This window comes from Eucyclogobius newberryi, unplaced genomic scaffold, assembly GCF_026437365.1.
Source record: "Eucyclogobius newberryi isolate DKJ021-1_F unplaced genomic scaffold, fEucNew1.0.hap1 SCAF_17, whole genome shotgun sequence".
NCBI lineage: Eukaryota > Metazoa > Chordata > Actinopteri > Gobiiformes > Gobiidae > Eucyclogobius > Eucyclogobius newberryi.
The window spans coordinates 4,372,548-4,390,115 of NW_027315801.1; the positions used below are offsets into that span (position 1 = coordinate 4,372,548).

At 42.7% G+C, this 17,568-nt stretch overlaps 1 protein-coding gene across 2 annotated transcripts in view; it reads right to left on the reverse strand.

The window, feature by feature from the left end:
- The window catches only part of kif5aa (kinesin family member 5A, a), a 35,888-nt gene extending 19,661 nt beyond the window's left edge, over positions 1 to 16,227 (reverse strand). For both annotated transcript variants that reach the window (XM_072448788.1, XM_072448787.1), the window contains exons 1-11: positions 16,068 to 16,227; positions 8,179 to 8,266; positions 7,525 to 7,598; positions 6,523 to 6,627; positions 6,014 to 6,062; positions 5,890 to 5,945; positions 5,216 to 5,303; positions 4,046 to 4,170; positions 3,339 to 3,443; positions 2,765 to 2,913; positions 2,070 to 2,218 (exon numbers count right to left, since the gene is read on the reverse strand). In XM_072448788.1, the coding sequence (XP_072304889.1) occupies positions 2,070 to 2,218; positions 2,765 to 2,913; positions 3,339 to 3,443; positions 4,046 to 4,170; positions 5,216 to 5,303; positions 5,890 to 5,945; positions 6,014 to 6,062; positions 6,523 to 6,627; positions 7,525 to 7,598; positions 8,179 to 8,266; positions 16,068 to 16,196 (1,117 nt within the window). In that variant the 5' untranslated portion in view covers positions 16,197 to 16,227. The remainder of the gene's footprint in view (positions 1 to 2,069; positions 2,219 to 2,764; positions 2,914 to 3,338; positions 3,444 to 4,045; positions 4,171 to 5,215; positions 5,304 to 5,889; positions 5,946 to 6,013; positions 6,063 to 6,522; positions 6,628 to 7,524; positions 7,599 to 8,178; positions 8,267 to 16,067) is intronic.
- Between the last annotated feature and the right edge of the window lie 1,341 nt (positions 16,228 to 17,568).

Here is a 17,568-nt window from a genome sequence, read left to right on the forward strand (position 1 = left end):
TGTGTGTGTGTGTGTGTGTGTGATGAAGTGTGTGTGTGTGTGTGTGTGTGTGTGTGATGAAGTGTGTGTGTGTGTGTGTGTGATGAAGTGTGTGTGTGTGTGTGTGATGAAGTGTGTGTGTGTGTGTGTGTGTGTGATGAAGTGTGTGTGTGTGTGATGAAGTGTGTGTGTGTGTGTGTGTGTGAGATGAAGTGTGTGTGTGTGTGTGTGATGAAGTGTGTGTGTGTGTGTGTGTGTGTGTGATGAAGTGTGTGTGTGTGTGTGATGAAGTGTGTGTGTGTGTGTGTGTGTGTGTGTGATGAAGTGTGTGTGTGATGAAGTGTGTGTGTGTGTGATGAAGTGTATGTGTGTGTGTGAGATGAAGTGTGTGTGTGTGTGTGTGAGATGAAGTGTGTGTGTGTGTGTGTGATGAAGTGTGTGTGTGTGTGTGATGAAGTGTGTGTGTGTGTGTGTGATGAAGTGTGTGTGTGTGATGAAGTGTGTGTGTGTGTGTGTGTGTGTGTGTGTGATGAAGTGTGTGTGTGATGAAGTGTGTGTGTGTGATGAAGTGTGTGTGTGTGATGAAGTGTGTGTGTGTGTGTGTGTGTGATGAAGTGTGTGTGTGATGAAGTGTGTGTGTGTGATGAAGTGTGTGTGTGTGAGATGAAGTGTGTGTGTGTGATGAAGTGTGTGTGTGTGTGTGTGAGATGAAGTGTGTGTGTGATGAAGTGTGTGTGTGTGTGTGTGTGTGTGTGTGATGAAGTGTGTGTGTGTGTGTGATGAAGTGTGTGTGTGTGTGTGTGTGATGAAGTGTGTGTGTGTGATGAAGTGTGTGTGTGTGATGAAGTGTATGTGTGTGTGTGTGTGTGATGAAGTGTGTGTGTGTGTGTGTGTGTGTGTGTGATGAAGTGTGTGTGTGTGTGTGTGTGATGAAGTGTGTGTGTGTGTGTGTGATGAAGTGTGTGTGTGTGTGTGTGTGTGATGAAGTGTGTGTGTGTGTGATGAAGTGTGTGTGTGTGTGTGTGTGTGTGTGATGAAGTGTGTGTGTGTGTGTGTGTGTGTGATGAAGTGTGTGTGTGTGTGTGTGTGTGATGAAGTGTGTGTGTGTGTGTGTGTGAGATGAAGTGTGTGTGTGTGTGTGATGAAGTATGTGTGTGTGTGTGTGTGTGTGTGATGAAGTGTGTGTGTGTGTGTGTGTGTGTGTGATGAAGTGTGTGTGTGTGAATAAGTGTATGTGTGTGTGTGTGATGAAGTGTGTGTGTGTGTGTGTGTGATGAAGTGTGTGTGTGTGTGTGTGTGTGTGTGTGATGAAGTGTGTGTGTGTGTGTGTGTGTGTGATGAAGTGTGTGTGTGTGATGAAGTGTGTGTGTGTGTGTGTGTGTGATGAAGTGTGTGTGTGTGTGTGTGTGTGATGAAGTGTGTGTGTGTGTGTGTGTGTGTGATGAAGTGTGTGTGTGTGTGTGTGTGATGAAGTGTGTGTGTGTGTGTGTGTGTGATGAAGTGTGTGTGTGTGTGTGTGTGTGATGAAGTGTGTGTGTGTGTGTGTGTGTGTGTGTGATGAAGTGTGTGTGTGTGTGTGTGTGAGATGAAGTGTGTGTGTGTGTGTGTGTGATGAAGTGTGTGTGTGTGTGTGTGTGTGTGTGTGTGATGAAGTGTGTGTGTGTGTGTGATGAAGTGTGTGTGTGTGTGTGTGTGTGTGATGAAGTGTGTGTGTGATGAAGTGTGTGTGTGTGATGAAGTGTATGTGTGTGTGTGAGATGAAGTGTGTGTGTGTGTGTGTGATGAAGTGTGTGTGTGTGTGTGATGAAGTGTGTGTGTGTGTGTGTGATGAAGTGTGTGTGTGTGATGAAGTGTGTGTGTGTGTGTGTGTGTGATGAAGTGTGTGTGTGATGAAGTGTGTGTGTGTGATGAAGTGTGTGTGTGTGAGATGAAGTGTGTGTGTGTGTGTGTGAGATGAAGTGTGTGTGTGATGAAGTGTGTGTGTGTGTGTGTGTGTGTGATGAAGTGTGTGTGTGTGTGTGTGATGAAGTGTGTGTGTGTGATGAAGTGTGTGTGTGTGTGTGTGTGTGATGAAGTGTGTTGTTGCTGACCGTTCCTCCAGCGGTTGAGCTCGGCCTCCAGCTTCTGGATGGTCTCCTTCAGGCCCTTGCTCTTCTCCTTCTCCTTCTCGTACTTCTTCTTCCACTGCTCGGCCGTCAGCTCCAGGTTGATGGAGGCGGTGTTCCTGATTGTCTTGGCACTGGCATAGGATTAAACCAAATGTCTTTAATCAAGACAAGTTTGATTAACCAGGGCTTGAAATTAACTAGTTCTGTTTATCCCTTGTCTACAACAAGGGATAAACAGAACTAGTTCATTTCAAACAGTTTGTCCAAAGATATTATCATCCTAATTATTCACCGCAATGAGTTTGTGAGCATGTTTCACAACATTCAGAGGCCAGAGCGAGTCTTGTTGTTACGCTAAAGCTAACAATTAGCATGCTAACAGCGCACTTCCTGATTTTTGAATATGCACTGGAGCAAATTGCAAATTAATTTAGCTCAACTACATGGAAAAAAATTGTGTACAGCCCCTTTACCACATTTACTCCTAGTTGAGTAATATTTTGTGATGTTAAATATTACACAGTTTTAACTATTTCAAAGCGTTTTAAGTCTTTTCCAAATGTAGGGATCATTTTCAGACTTAAATACCAAGGCTAGCAGCTAACCTCAGCGTACAATACCATATAATCTACTTTGCGAGCGATTGTTTTAGCGTTGGAAGCAGCGTGTCGCGTTACCGTTGGCCAAACATGAGCGTGGACTTGGTCTCGGTGTCGTTGTAGCTGGACGGGGAGCAGCAGATGAACATGGTGGTCCTGCAGTTACCGCCTAGAGAGTCCTGCAGGATCCGCGTCATCTTGCTGTCACGGTACGGGACGTGGGTTTTCTACGGCCACAAGAGACGACCACATCAGCGACAAAGTATATGCACAGGCGAGGACCGACGCGGGTTTAAACCAAGAGCACGGATGAACAACGGATCAAAATATAATAGAAATAAGTCGTAAGTAGAAACTCAGAAAGGCTGCTCTTATTTAGGTCCGAGGTCCTTTCATGTGTTTTACTTTGCGATCATAATTTTCTAATTTTCAGTTTTCAAATACATGAACATTGAACAAAGGAACACAAAAGAAGAATATAACACGACCAGAGAGAGCAAGAAACAAAACTGTGAAAAAATAAATAAATAAAAATAACATTAATTCTAAATAATAGGCCGTAAAAGGCATAAAAAACAAAGTCATTTAAAAAATAAATGTGATTTTCATTGAATAATTGCATGGACAAAGCTGAATTCATAATAACACTCACCGTTCCTTCGGCCAGAGCAGAGATGACGTTGCCCAGTGCAGACAGAGACTTGTTGATGTTCTTGGCCTCGTCCAGGACGGATCCGGCAGCTCCGGTTTTACTCACCTGCAAGGCACAGGGGGGCGGGGTCAGACACAGTTCACCCGGTAACAAGGTCTCGAGAAACCCTAATTTACACCAAAGCAGTCACGGCACACGCTAATGTTACTCGGTTCATCACATGTATATATGTTCTCTAACAACACGAGGGATGTCACAATTATTAAGTTAATCGATAACGTGATAATTCAGGTTGCAATATAATTGTAAGAACAAAAATGATAATAATTGTGAACATTTCAGAACCAAAATGAAGTCAATTTACACTCCAGAATATAGAACTAAATGTAAATTAAGTTTTTTTTAAGAGTAAATGAAAGATCTCACTGCTGTTTGATCTCGATAATCACGAATAATTGTTAAATCGTGATGTTTTTCCCCCACGCAACATTTGATATCGCGACATCCCTAAAGACGACATATCAGGACCTCAGGGAATGATTATGGCTGGATGATTTATTATTTAATTATAGAAATATCGCATATTTTAGGGCAGCTTAAGAAAAAGGAAGATGTGGCGTGAAACAGGAGAAACTCAGAAGGTTTCAGGCCAACTCTCCGGCGTCTGACCACCGCGAGGTCCGAGCACGAGGTGGACATGCGAGTACCTTCTCACTTCCAGCCAGGTCCACCAGGTAGAGCTTTCCGCAGAGCTTCTGCTCCGTCTCCACGTGCTCCTGCTTGATGTTGATCAGGAAGATGCTGTGGCTCCTGGAGCTGTGTTCGTTCATGTCTGAGGAGAAACACAAGACGGCTCAGGACGGAAGGCGACGTCGTTTAAGGAAGGAATTGTGTAATACTTTGTTTTTTTGTCTCATAAATGACATAATAGATATAGTTTGTTGCTGTAGATGAGTTTATGTTGGTCATAGTTGTATTTGGATATTATTCCCCTCCAAAAAATAACCTTTGACTTGCAAAAAGACAGAAAAGGAAGGAAGGCCGACCCTTTTTAAACCAGTCAGAATTCACACAGCAACAGGAAACTGTACTTTAACAGACATGTTTACAGTGTATTAGTTTCAACATTAGGACGTAAAGTTTTGAACTGAACTTGTGCATGTGCCTGAACATTTTATGAACTGAACATTTTATGAACTGAACTTTTTACGAACTGAACTTTTTATGAACTGAACTTTTTTATGAACTGAACTTTTTGCAAACTGAACTTTTAATGAACTGAACTTTTTATGAACTGAACATTTTACGAACTAAACTTTTTTAGAACTGAACTTTTTATGAACTGAACTTTTTTATGAACTGAATTGAACTATTGCAAAACCTGACTCTGCAACTTACAATTTGCATAATAATGTGAGCACACAAAATGACCAACGTGATTTAGGGAGACATGGAAATGACACCGTGAAGATGAACTGGTTCATGCTCGCCGCTCACAGTAGGAGCTGCAATGGCGACCTTTCAGCACCATCATCTTCTATTTTGATCTCATCCCGGAGCGTTTGTGCGATGCAGAAACGTGAAATATTACATAACGTCAGAGAACGCTTCACTGACCAATCACTGCCCGCTCCAGTGGAACCAGCGTCTACAGCACATCTAAGAGTTCAAGAGAAATGTTCTACCGGGAACACATTATTTAGTTGGTGAATTGGAGTTATTGGAACGTGATCACAATTAGCAAATTGTAAACACAGGAAGTAACATCATTTCCTCTGCAGAGAACCAGATGTCTGTGTCTCCATGGCGTCTCGTACATGCTTTTTATGTGTCTTTTGTTCCAGAACATTCAAGTATTACAGTGTTACATCACTCACTGGTCACAGCAACATGGCGGTTGGATTTGCCCTCGTCGATCAGATCCATGACCTCATCAGGGCTGGACACGAAGCGCTCGGTGCAGCCCTAAAATCAACAACACGGAGGCTGTTTGAATACACTGCTGTGCTGGCAATGTGAATATATAAATACACTGAATATTCTGTTATCAGTATTTCAACTTTGGTATTTTAGGTAAAGCAAGTTCCTATGTTTGTGAATTGTGTTCATTGGCATTGGCAATAAACCTTTTCTGATTTCTGATTCATGAGTAAGGGCAACACAGGAAAATAATAATAGCAATGATGACTTCTTGAAATATGTTTGATGTATCTAGATTTTAATCAAATATTATTTTTATACTTTGAATAAGCAGGAAAAATATGGATATAATATGTTTTGTGTCTGGATATAAGACAAAAAATGCCTGTATTTTTTTTGCAAATAATACTCTTAAGACTAAGTGAACATTTACTCACATTAAGTTAAAGTTTTCTAGCAATAACGTAAAAACTGTTATTATTAATAGTCTTCAGATTGTAGAATGTGCATCTCATGTTGAAAGTCAGCACTATTTGACATCAATATTGAGAATCAGGACGACAATAACAGATTTTACACACATAAAATCACAGAAACACCAAGGCAACTTTCCTAGATTTCCTTTACGAACCTTGACAAAAGGGACACGGTTCTTGTCCTCGTGCACGGACAGATTGGTCTTGGTGACTGAAACGAGCAGAAGATTCGGTCAGAACAGACCGGCCGCTAACAAACGTAATTACATCATCGCTCACCATCCAGAAGGTCACGGATCTTGTCCATGTAGATCTCAAAGTAGGACACCTGCGGGATCAGAAAAACTCTCACGTTAGAGCATTAATACAAGATGCATTGTATATTGGAACATCATTTCAGGCACATAGAACTTTTAAAGTGCGAGATCAACGTTTTGGAGCTTTCAACCGTGTTATAATGTTATTCCTTACTCCAAAACATGTCTGAAGTGGTCATCAATTTGATTCATGCATGTTTAAGTCATCTCGATGCTCTCCTGGGCACTGTCGCTGGGTCAGATGGCATAGACAGCCTCTCTCGTGCCTTTAAACTCTTAACATTTAAACATTTTGAAAAGTCTATGGGGAAAATGAATGGGAAAAGGAGTATAGTCCTGACCAAGCCTCATTCGAATACCTTAACCTTCATTTTGTGCCAGTTTCTGCTTCTCGTGGACAGGGTAATAACTCAAAAACAGGTCAAAGATCTGCATTGTACTTGACACTATCGGCGTGTCGTGTTTTCTGACCTTGATGTGGAACTCCAGATTCTCGTCCATGGCAAAGATGTGGTTGAAGATGTCCTCTGCGATACGAGGGATGATGCCCATCTGGTGAGGGTCGTGAAGCTTCCCCTAGACAACAGGAAACACGGGGATTATTCAAAGACGGAACTCTGGAGCGTGGACCTTTTCAGATGGGATTAGTTTGGGATTAGTTTGAATTGTAATAATTAAGAATGTGGTCTGTGTTTCTAGTCTCCTGCAAATCGTCCATGTCTGTGAAAATGTCCCCCTAAATTCTACCTATTGTCAGCAAGCATTTTAGTCCCGTGTGACTGCTCATGTCTGTGATTTGTTTTGAGTCTGTGTGTTGAAGCTAATGTCATTTTAATATGTCTCCGCATCCTTTTTACGTCCGAATTTAAAATTGGAAAAATATTATTAATTCACTATACTATTACTACTCCAATCCAATTCTGTCTATTTTCTACAAATAAAAAACACAAACAAACTCCGTTGTCGTGGCAACCATGACAAGTCTTTAGGAAAGTGTAAGTGCTTTAGGTGCAAAGTTCTGGTCGAGGGGTTGTGTCAGCATTTAAGGATTAAAAGAGAGAGAGGCTGTTCAAAATGTAAACATAACATAACATAGCTAAAACATACCCAAACATAGAAGAATTAATATGTAAATGTGTTTATGATGAAAGTCCGTAGAACCTGGCATTGCATATCCCGTGTGATTGCTTACAAAAAACACAGACGTTGTGGGGTCATTTAAATTTAACAGACGTCGCCAAGTAACTTTCAGTCAATTCAATCGGAATAGAGCTGAATATACAACAAACTAAGGCTGATTACAAGGATATAAACTGTGCTGGTTTGTACACAGGGCTCAGAATGTCACGCCACACCTCTAAGTATCTAAATCTCCTGAAACAGTATTGTTCTGTGCCTTTGAAACACAATACTGACTGACACATGTACTTTGTTGGGATTAGAGTTAGTAGCGTTCCGTGGCGGAGCACCTACCTCCATAGTGTGGGTCTTTCCGGAGGCGGTTTGTCCGTAGGCAAAGATGGTGCCATTGTACCCGCCCAGCACATCTGCACAGACACAGGACAAGGACAGTGGGTCACTACCTTTAACACGCACAGGTAAATCCAAGTGTCTTCATCTGATTTATGTTTAACTCTTCCAGAGAACTGACCAGATCCCACATGCCTTTTGAGCTAAAAACACGTTCAAACACATCTAATATTCAGTTTTCCCAGCATGCACTGTCCCTGATAATAAACTAAAATAAAACTAAACTAAAACCTAGTGCGAAAAGGCTCAATTTTGGAGAATCTTAGCACGATCTGTTCATTTCGAGCGCAGTTACCATCACCACAATTATACTTCCGACCGTTTCTACTGTCAAGGCTGTGTTCTGTTGAATAACCACCAGGAGGTGCTCAAAGTCAGCTGGAGAATAGACCAAAGAAGAGGAAAACAAACATGGAGGCACTTTTTAAGCTCACATTTGTTTGAAAAGAGCTACGTAAACGAGGTAAAGAGAAGTGTTGATGTTGTTTTGCAGCTTGTTCGAGAGAGCTACGTTCACCACTGTCACTCGGCAACACAGAGGACGGACAGGAGCCTAACCGAGCCTTAAAGGGGACATGTGGGCGGAGTAGGACGTACCCTTGACGATCTGCTTGGCGCTGGTGTTATAGACCTGCTCCTGGGTGGTGTTGGTGGGGAACACTCGGTCAAATGCGTAGGACTTCCCCTGGAGACAGGAAACGGATATGTTTACAGTGTCTATGTTTCAATGTCAATAATCCATGCATTTGTGATCATATATCGGCATGAAACAATTCAATAGACTGAATGTTATTTTTCTAAGCTGCTCGAGACTTTAAGCGAGCTACAGTGGAAAGAGAAGAGACACGCAGCAACAGAACCAGCAGCAGCAGCAGAACCAGCAGCAGCAGAACCAGCAACAGCAGAACCAGAAGTCTCCTCAGCCTCTCTACTTCCACTGTCTGTACAGTCGGACGATGCCGCACTTCCATCAGTGAATCAGAAACATGTCAAACGGGGCCAAGTGATTTTATTAATTCCCTGTGGGGCTAGAATTCCTAGTTCCACCCCTGTTTTGGAGTATCAGCGGCATCAAATTGCATTAAATTTATTTCAATGTCTGAACAAAAATATAACCACAACTTTTGTTTTTGCTCCCATTTTTCATGAGCTGGACTCAAAGATAAGAAACATTTTTTAATTTACACAAAAGACCCAGCTCATGAAAAATGGGAGCAAAAACAAACGTGTTGCAGTTATATTTTTGTTAAGTGTATATCGTATTGTTACATTTTCTAAAAACACCAGGCTCATTTTGTAGAATGGAGTCGGACCATTATCCTGAGAAGCAGGTCGTCTGCTTTATGACCTATTGATGTCTCACTCAGCCCGGGTCGATAAAGAGAATAATGATGAAGACAAAAGGAGCAGGGGATTCTGGGAAATGGAGTCATCGTATAATGCATACAGTGTATGAGCAGATACCGGCTCATCCTCCCTCTGCAGGAGAACAAAATGTCACACACAACACTGTAAAAATGCAAATCAATAATAAAAAAACAAAGTAGTTATTTGTTTAATCATTTGAAATAAAATATATATAACAAAACATTTAGAAGTGAGAGCCAAAATGTCAAAGCACCAAAAGCTCTAAAGTCTTTTCAGTATCTCTATGATTTGACCATGATCTGACCCAAACTGCACTCAAAAAACAACTATTCACATGTAAAAAGACAGGTTAAAGCTAAAATTATAAATAAGCTCTTACACAACATAATTCCGGATTGTCTGTGTTTTTGTCGTGGAATCTGCAGAATAACACTCCTGGTCTGAAGCGTTCTAATTAGCAGTAAGTGTACAGAGTCATAAATATCGACAGCCACTCTTCTTTAGTGAGAGTAAAATGCACATGAGGAATTACCAGCCCAAACCCGTTCAATAAATCAAGACTGACGAGGGACTAAACGGGGACTACACCAGCTTTGAACCGGGACTAAACCAGGTCTATAATCGCCACGCAACCTTTAAACATGAAAAACAACAGGAAGGATTTCATACGGTGTCGGGAAAGTATGTAATTGTAATTGTAATTTGCTTGGTTCATCAATCCTGTTTACGAGGTCCTCTTCTCGCCTTCTGAACCTCACAAAAGCAACTGTGCTGTTTTTAAGCCCATGCATCATCTCCTGACTAGTTCTGAGCGTTCCTGCCGCAAATCACGTTCATTACAACTGTATAGGGAAAATATATAGGGGAAATATCGATATATCGCGATTCTTTTTTTGGTGAAACAGTATCGATATCGTCCTCTGCTGTATCGATATATCGCCATGAGTCATTTTTGGTATATTTTTTGGTAAACAAAGACAAATGTATTGGATTCTTTTAAACAAAAAAAGTGATATACCGTAGAGTATCATGAGCGATATATCGATTATCGCATGTATCGCAAATTGTGATGTCATTGTATCATGAGCCGTGTACGGTGTATCGCATCGTGAGGGACCCTGTGACTCCCAGCACTACAACTGCACGCTTACATTAGCATGTCGGGGGGGAAAGCTAGCGTTTGTTTTTATTTCCTCATGGTATTTCCCTCTGCTGCCAGTAGATGGAGTGCTAACACCAAAACTTAAAATGATGTGTGGTTTTCCATGTAATCCCTATTTCAAAACATGAGATGCCAAAGCGAAAGATACTCAAGAGCATGTTTAATGTCGTTTAAGTGAATCTCCAGCGTGAACTACACAAAGAGGACCAATTACTGCACGCTAAGACTACATGTAGGACTAAGGTCTAAAACAAGACTAATCCAGGAAACAGACCATAAAAGCCCCTGTGCCACGATGTAATGACAACTAAACCCTGTGACAAATGAAGACAAACCTTTGCGTCGAGCTCCAGAAACAGATCAGGCACAAAATCGAATCAAATCTAATCAACAGAACTAATGAACAAATGGATTGACGTCACACGTGAGAGCTGGAGGCACAGCACCAGGTCCAACTGCAAATGTGCTCAAAAATCCGACACCTGGGAATATCAAAGCCTGTTTTATTGAGCCTTTAACGGTGAAATACTGCTAGACTCTGTTATTGTTTTAAATATATGAAAAGAAAAAAGATCTGCAGAATTTATTTGACATTTATTACCTTCTTGAATTTTGTTTGTCATATTTTCTGCCATTTATGACACGTAATATATAAAATCTTAACTGCAAATAGACTAAGGTCCAATCAAAACTGCACACAGACTAAGGTGCAATCAAAACTGCACACAGACTAAGGTGCAATCAAAACTGCACACAGACTAAGGTGCAATCAAAACTGCACACAGACTAAGGTGCAATCAAAACTGCACACAGACTAAGGTGCAATCAAAACTGCACATTGGCCAAGGTGCAATCAAAACTGCACACAGACTAAGGTGCAATCAAAACTGCACATAGGCTAAGGTGCAATCAAAACTGCACATAGGCTAAGGTGCAATCAAAACTGCACACAGACTAAGGTGCAATCAAAACTGCACACAGACTAAGGTGCAATCAAAACTGCACACAGACTAAGGTGCAATCAAAACTGCACATTGGCCAAGGTGCAATCAAAACTGCACACAGACTAAGGTGCAATCAAAACTGCACATAGGCTAAGGTGCAATCAAAACTGCACATAGGCTAAGGTGCAATCAAAACTGCACACAGACTAAGGTGCAATCAAAACTGCACACAGACTAAGGTGCAATCAAAACTGCAAATAGGCCAAGGTGCAATCAAAACTGCACATAGGCTAAGGTGCAATCAAAACTGCACATAGACTAAGGTGCAATCAAAACTGCACACAGACTAAGGTGCAATCAAAACTGCAAATAGGCCAAGGTGCAATCAAAACTGCACATAGGCTAAGGTGCAATCAAAACTGCACATAGACTAAGGTGCAATCAAAACTGCACACAGACTAAGGTGCATATTGTAAATATATTTTTGCAGAGGAGTTTGTCTAAGGGAACAGAAAGTAGTCCCGTGCTGGTTCCTGGGTCATGTAACAGTTCCGCTTCGGACTATGAGAAGGTCAGCTGGACCTTATCACCACAGGAAGTCTCCACAGACACATCAGACGAGAGGAGCAATTACACCAGCCCACGGCCGCCATCTCGGAACGCACACACAGCTTTTAACCGAAAGCACTGCTGATGCTCACATGACATCACCACTCTGGGAGAGGGCGAAAGGAAAGCTGTCAATCTGTCACCCGAGAAGGGGACGACAGCAGAATACTTGTAAGAGTAAGTATTTGGGGAAACGAGTACTCAAAAGCTCTGGATGTAAAGTACCTGATTTATGATTTCAAGTGAATGTGCAGACATTTGGAAGAATAAAACCTTAAATAAAATCTGGTAATTATCAAAGGTCATACAACAAAAATGAGAAAAACTAAATCATATCTGAAGGATGAAGGTTTTGCCTATTTACTCACATTTTGGTTACACTGTACAATATATGACTCTTGTCTGCGTGGGGCATATCATAACATTCTAAATGTTGTATTCCATGTAGAGCCCTGTCACGATCAAATCATTTGAAGAGCGATATACTGCGATAGAAAATATGACAATAAACTAATACTAAAACTATTTTAGCCTATTTAACCCTGCAAAAAAAGAATCGCAGTAGATAATTATGAAAAAGTCAGTAAAATGTACAAACGATAAATATCAAGCCCAGAAAATATTGTATATAGTTTCTTTATTGAACGATAGATTGATATAGTATTTCACGTGACGAGCCCAATTCCATGTAATAAGAGTTGCACGTGTAATCAGGTTTGAGATCACTAAACCAGCTGTAACCTTGTGTATTACATAATAAACAAAATAGTTAAATAAATCAGTAAAAAATTGATTTTGTTCAGTTTGGTCTATCCTGTGACCCACTTCTGGATCCTGACTCAGCAGTCGAGAATATGATATATTAATGATATTCTGTATATTTCCTCCAGGATTTCAGCAGCATGAAACAGCATGAGGACGTAAAATGTAGCTTTAGCTTTTCTATTTTATATGATTTTGTGGGACTCGAGGTATGTTTTTGACGAGAAACTATGACATAACGGCTCAAAACTCATTAAGTCATCCAGGTTCAAAGTATGAGAGACGAACGTGTGCTTCAGGCTTTGCAGATGAGAAACAAACCGTCTCCTGTTGCCAGTTTGAGTGAGTCTGCATTTTTAAGCATATATTGTATTACACGGTCAATAGCACCATCTCATTGTGCACGAATAAAACCACTTATTCCAATACTTTCAATATGTTTTAACAGTCACTGCACAGTTTAACCTCGCTCTTTAGTCATCGAGGTCTGAACCAGGACTGAACCAGGAGTGAACCAGGACTGAACCAGGACTGAACCAGGACTGAACTAGGACTGAACCAGGACTGAACCAAGTCTGAACCAGGAGTGAACCAGGACTGAAACAGGACTGAACCAGGACTGAACCAGGACTGAAACAGGACTGAACCAGGACTGAACCAGGACTGAACCAGGACTGAACAAGAACTGAATCAGGACTGAACCAGGAGTGAACCAGGACTGAACCAGGACTGAACCAAGTCTGAACCAGGACTGAACCAGGACTGAACCAGGACTGAACTAGGACTGAACCAGGACTGAACTAGGACTGAACCAGGACTGAACCAAGTCTGAACCAGGAGTGAACCAGGACTGAAACAGTACTGAACCAGGACTGAACCAGGACTGAAACAGGACTGAACAAGGACTGAACCAGGACTGAACCAAGTCTGAACCAGGAGTGAACCAGGACTGAACCAGGACTGAACTAGGACTGAACCAGGACTGAAACAAGTCTGAACCAGGACTGAACCAGGACTGAACCAGGACTGAACTAGGACTGAACCAGGACTGAACCAGGACTGAACTAGGACTGAACTAGGACTGAACCAGGACTGAACCAGGACTGAACTAGGACTGAACCAGGACTGAACCAGGACTGAACCAGGACTGAACCAGGAGTGAACCAGGACTGAACCAGGACTGAACTAGGACTGAACTAGGACTGAACCAGGACTGAACCAGGACTGAACCAGGACTGAACTAGGACTGAACCAGGACTAAACCAGGACTGAACCAGGACTGAACTAGGACTGAACCAGGACTAAACCAGGACTGAACTAGGACTGAACCAGGACTAAACCAGGACTAAACCAGGACTGAACCAGGACTAAACCAGGACTGAACTAGGACTGAACCAGGACTGAACCAGGACTGAACTAGGACTGAACCAGGACTGAACCAGGACTGAACTAGGACTGAACTAGGACTGAACCAGGACTGAACCAGGACTGAACTAGGACTGAACCAGGACTAAACCAGGACTGAACCAGGACTGAACCAGGACTGAACTAGGACTGAACTAGGACTGAACCAGGACTGAACCAGGACTGAACCAGGACTGAACTAGGACTGAACCAGGACTAAACCAGGACTGAACCAGGACTGAACTAGGACTGAACCAGGACTAAACCAGGACTGAACTAGGACTGAACCAGGACTAAACCAGGACTGAACCAGGACTGAACCAGGACTGAACCAGGAGTGAACCAGGACTGAACCAGGACTGAACCAGGACTGAACTAGGACTGAACTAGGACTGAACCAGGACTGAACCAGGACTGAACTAGGACTGAACCAGGACTGAACCAGGACTGAACCAGGACTAAACCAGGACTAAACCAGGACTGAACCAGGACTAAACCAGGACTGAACTAGGACTGAACCAGGACTGAACAAGGACTGAACCAGGACTGAACAAGGAGTGAACCAGGACTGAACCAGGACTGAACCAGGACTGAACCAGGACTGAACCAGGACTAAACCAGGTCTGAACCAGGAGTGAACCAGGACTGAACTAGGACTGAACTAGGACTGAACCAGGACTAAACCAGGACTGAACTAGGACTGAACCAGGACTGAAACAGGACTAAACCAGGACTAAACCAGGACTAAACCAGGACTAAACCAGGACTGAACTAGGACTGAACCAGGACTGAACAAGGAGTGAACCAGGACTGAACCAGGACTGAACCAGGACTGAACCAGGACTAAACCAGGACTGAACCAGGACTAAACCAGGAGTGAACCAGGACTGAACTAGGACTGAACAGAAAGAACACCAGACAAAAAGAATTAACCCACAATAAAGACATTATCCATTCCTGGTTTGAGTCTAAATCCCCAATAAAAACATGTTTAAAGTTTGATCCATATGTGAAATGAAATGTAGCTGTTGAATCGTTTTAGAACAGATTTTTCATAAAAGACAAAAACTAAATAAATAAATGCACCATTAAAACCATTAAACTGAACCTTTAATCTTAGTAATTCGATGATTATTGTGGCAGTGGTGGAAACAGTACTGCAAATGTGTACACAAGCAAAAAGTACTGTTATGTGGTGACGAATGTACTCATATACAAGTACAAGTACTGCTGGCAAAAGTGTAATTAAGTCAAAAGTGTACGTCAACAAATCTAGTCAGAGTACTAGTCAGTTACGAACACATTTTGACACAGTTTAGTGCATTTGGATAAATATTTATATATAAAACATGTTAACTAAAGGAGTCGATAACCTAGAGCAGTGGTTCTCAAACTCAAATAGGACATAATATTTGGCTTTGCGAGTAGCACCAGATCCAAACCAGGTCTAGACTATGTAACAGGACTAAACCTGGCCTACAATGAGACTAAAGCAGCTCTAAAGTGAGACTGGACAAGGCTTTCCTCAATCTAAACAATGACCAACGCAATGGAAGACAAAACATGACAAGATTCCTCTCTAAAAACACTAAAGCTAAACCAAAGAACCAGAGCCGCCACCCTTAAGGAGGAAAACTGAGCTCGAAAATGTCAAACTAGATACGATTATTAGTAACGATTATTAGTTACGTGGCCTTTACTATCTTGTCCTAACATAATTACGCAATAAGCTGTAACGGCCCCTGACCTGTGCGTTCAAACTGTTACAAAGGCCCATATACAGACAAAGGGACAACAACAACAACAACTAAATATGTCTCTAACCTGATACAACAGAAGTAGATCGAACGAATGCCATATTTATGTTAAAGAACACGTCCAATCGCTAACATCTTTGGACCTTTTGTGCTTCAGAAATGCTCTCTTTCCCACCGACCATCCCTCCATCCTTCACCCTCCATCCCTCCATCCTCCATGCCTCCACCCTCCATCCTCCATCCCTCCATCCTTCACCCTCCATCCTCCATCCCTCCATCCTTCACCCTCCATCCCTCCACCCTCCATCCTTCACCCTCCATCCTTCCATCCTCCATCCCTCCATGGATGAGGACGAGGATGAGACTGGGGGGGGCGGGCGGCCATGGCTTCTTCCACCGCTGCTGATACTGATGCTGCGTAACACAATCCCAGCCACAAGCACGTACGTCCCCACATGTCCCCGCACGTCCCCCGCTCACCCCGATGATGACAGTGTCGTCCCCCTGGAACTTGGCGATGAACTGGTCGCCGCGCACGATCTCCGACTGGTTGAGCGGGCGAAAGCGACACAGCACTTTGATGTTACACTCCGAGATCACGTCGGCCATGGCGCAGGCTGTTCCGGACGCTTCTGCCGCTGTTGCTACACTACGGGGGGGGGAGAAAAGCGTGAGACGGTGAGAAGGAGACGCCCGCGCACGTAAACGCAGCGCGACAAAAAAACACAAAAAAATTAAAAAATACGTACGAAAAATCTGCTGACACGCGTTGTCTCCCTTCGTAAAACGGACGACGCGGACGGAAGCGAGCTCGACGCGGGGTGTTGTCGTCGTTCGTCTTCTTTTTGTCGTAAATACGCAGATGTTGACTGTTGTCGCAGTGACGCGCCGCCGGATTTCAACGCGATCTTTCTTTTTTTTTTTTCGTTGTTGGACGAGGCTGCAAACGCTACATAGTTGGCCGAGAACGCGTGGGGTCTGCGGTGCGGTCGCGCGGGTAAATGTGCGTGGAGCGTCGTTTCGTAATGATTGCGGGAGGAGGACGCGCTGAAGGACGGTCAGGGGGCTTCTGGAGAGTCCGCTGCGGCTGCTGCTGATGCTGGGGATGTGGTGGCGTTCGGCGGTCAGTTTGGGCACGGCGAGGCGCCCCCTGTCGGCGGAGGAGGGGAAGGGCGTGGTCCGCATCCCGAGCTGTGTTATAAAGTGGTACCCAGCAGCAGCAGCATCATCAGCATCCTCCCCCTCCTGCCCCTCCTCATCAGGGCATCATGGGAGGAGCAGGAAAGGAAAGCCACGTGCTGCTGCGTCACTTCCTTTACAAGAAGCGCGGGGGGAGGAGTGAGTCATGGGGGGTGATGCTCGGGAATAATATATATAAAAAAATAAATTAAAAAAAGTACTCACGCTGAAACGTAGGCATTGTGTATTTGCTGTTGTGTAGTCTAAGTGAGTTGTACAGTACAGTGCTTCAGCTCACAACAATAACAGCTTTGTAGAGTTCCAAGTGATACATTATTGTGTAATGGTTCAGTCATCGGGGAAAAGACCAAAAAAAGGGCCTTTTGTTCGGTTTTCAGCAATTATTTGAGTATAATTGTGTTATATCGACCCTTTAAAAGTGTGTAAATAAAATCTGGAGGCAAACGTAAAGAAAACAATGCGATTCCAATGGAAAAAAATGGAGCTTACCTCAGAATGGCTCATGACTTGTTTGGTTTACACCAGGCTTTAATACATTTTTAACTGTTACATCATTTGTTTATTGAATAGGATATTATCATTGATGACTGTAAAATCATACTTTGTTGTACTTTTTTTGTGAAGAAATTTAAGTCCTGACAGTATGTTTTCCATTCTTTGTAGGACAAAAGCAAAGTAATTGACATTACGAATCTGGAAATTCTATATTCTTTTTTTCTTGCTTCAAACCATTAGAATTTAGGTCTGATGTCAGTTAATCATAGTAAATGTGTTCGCCTCA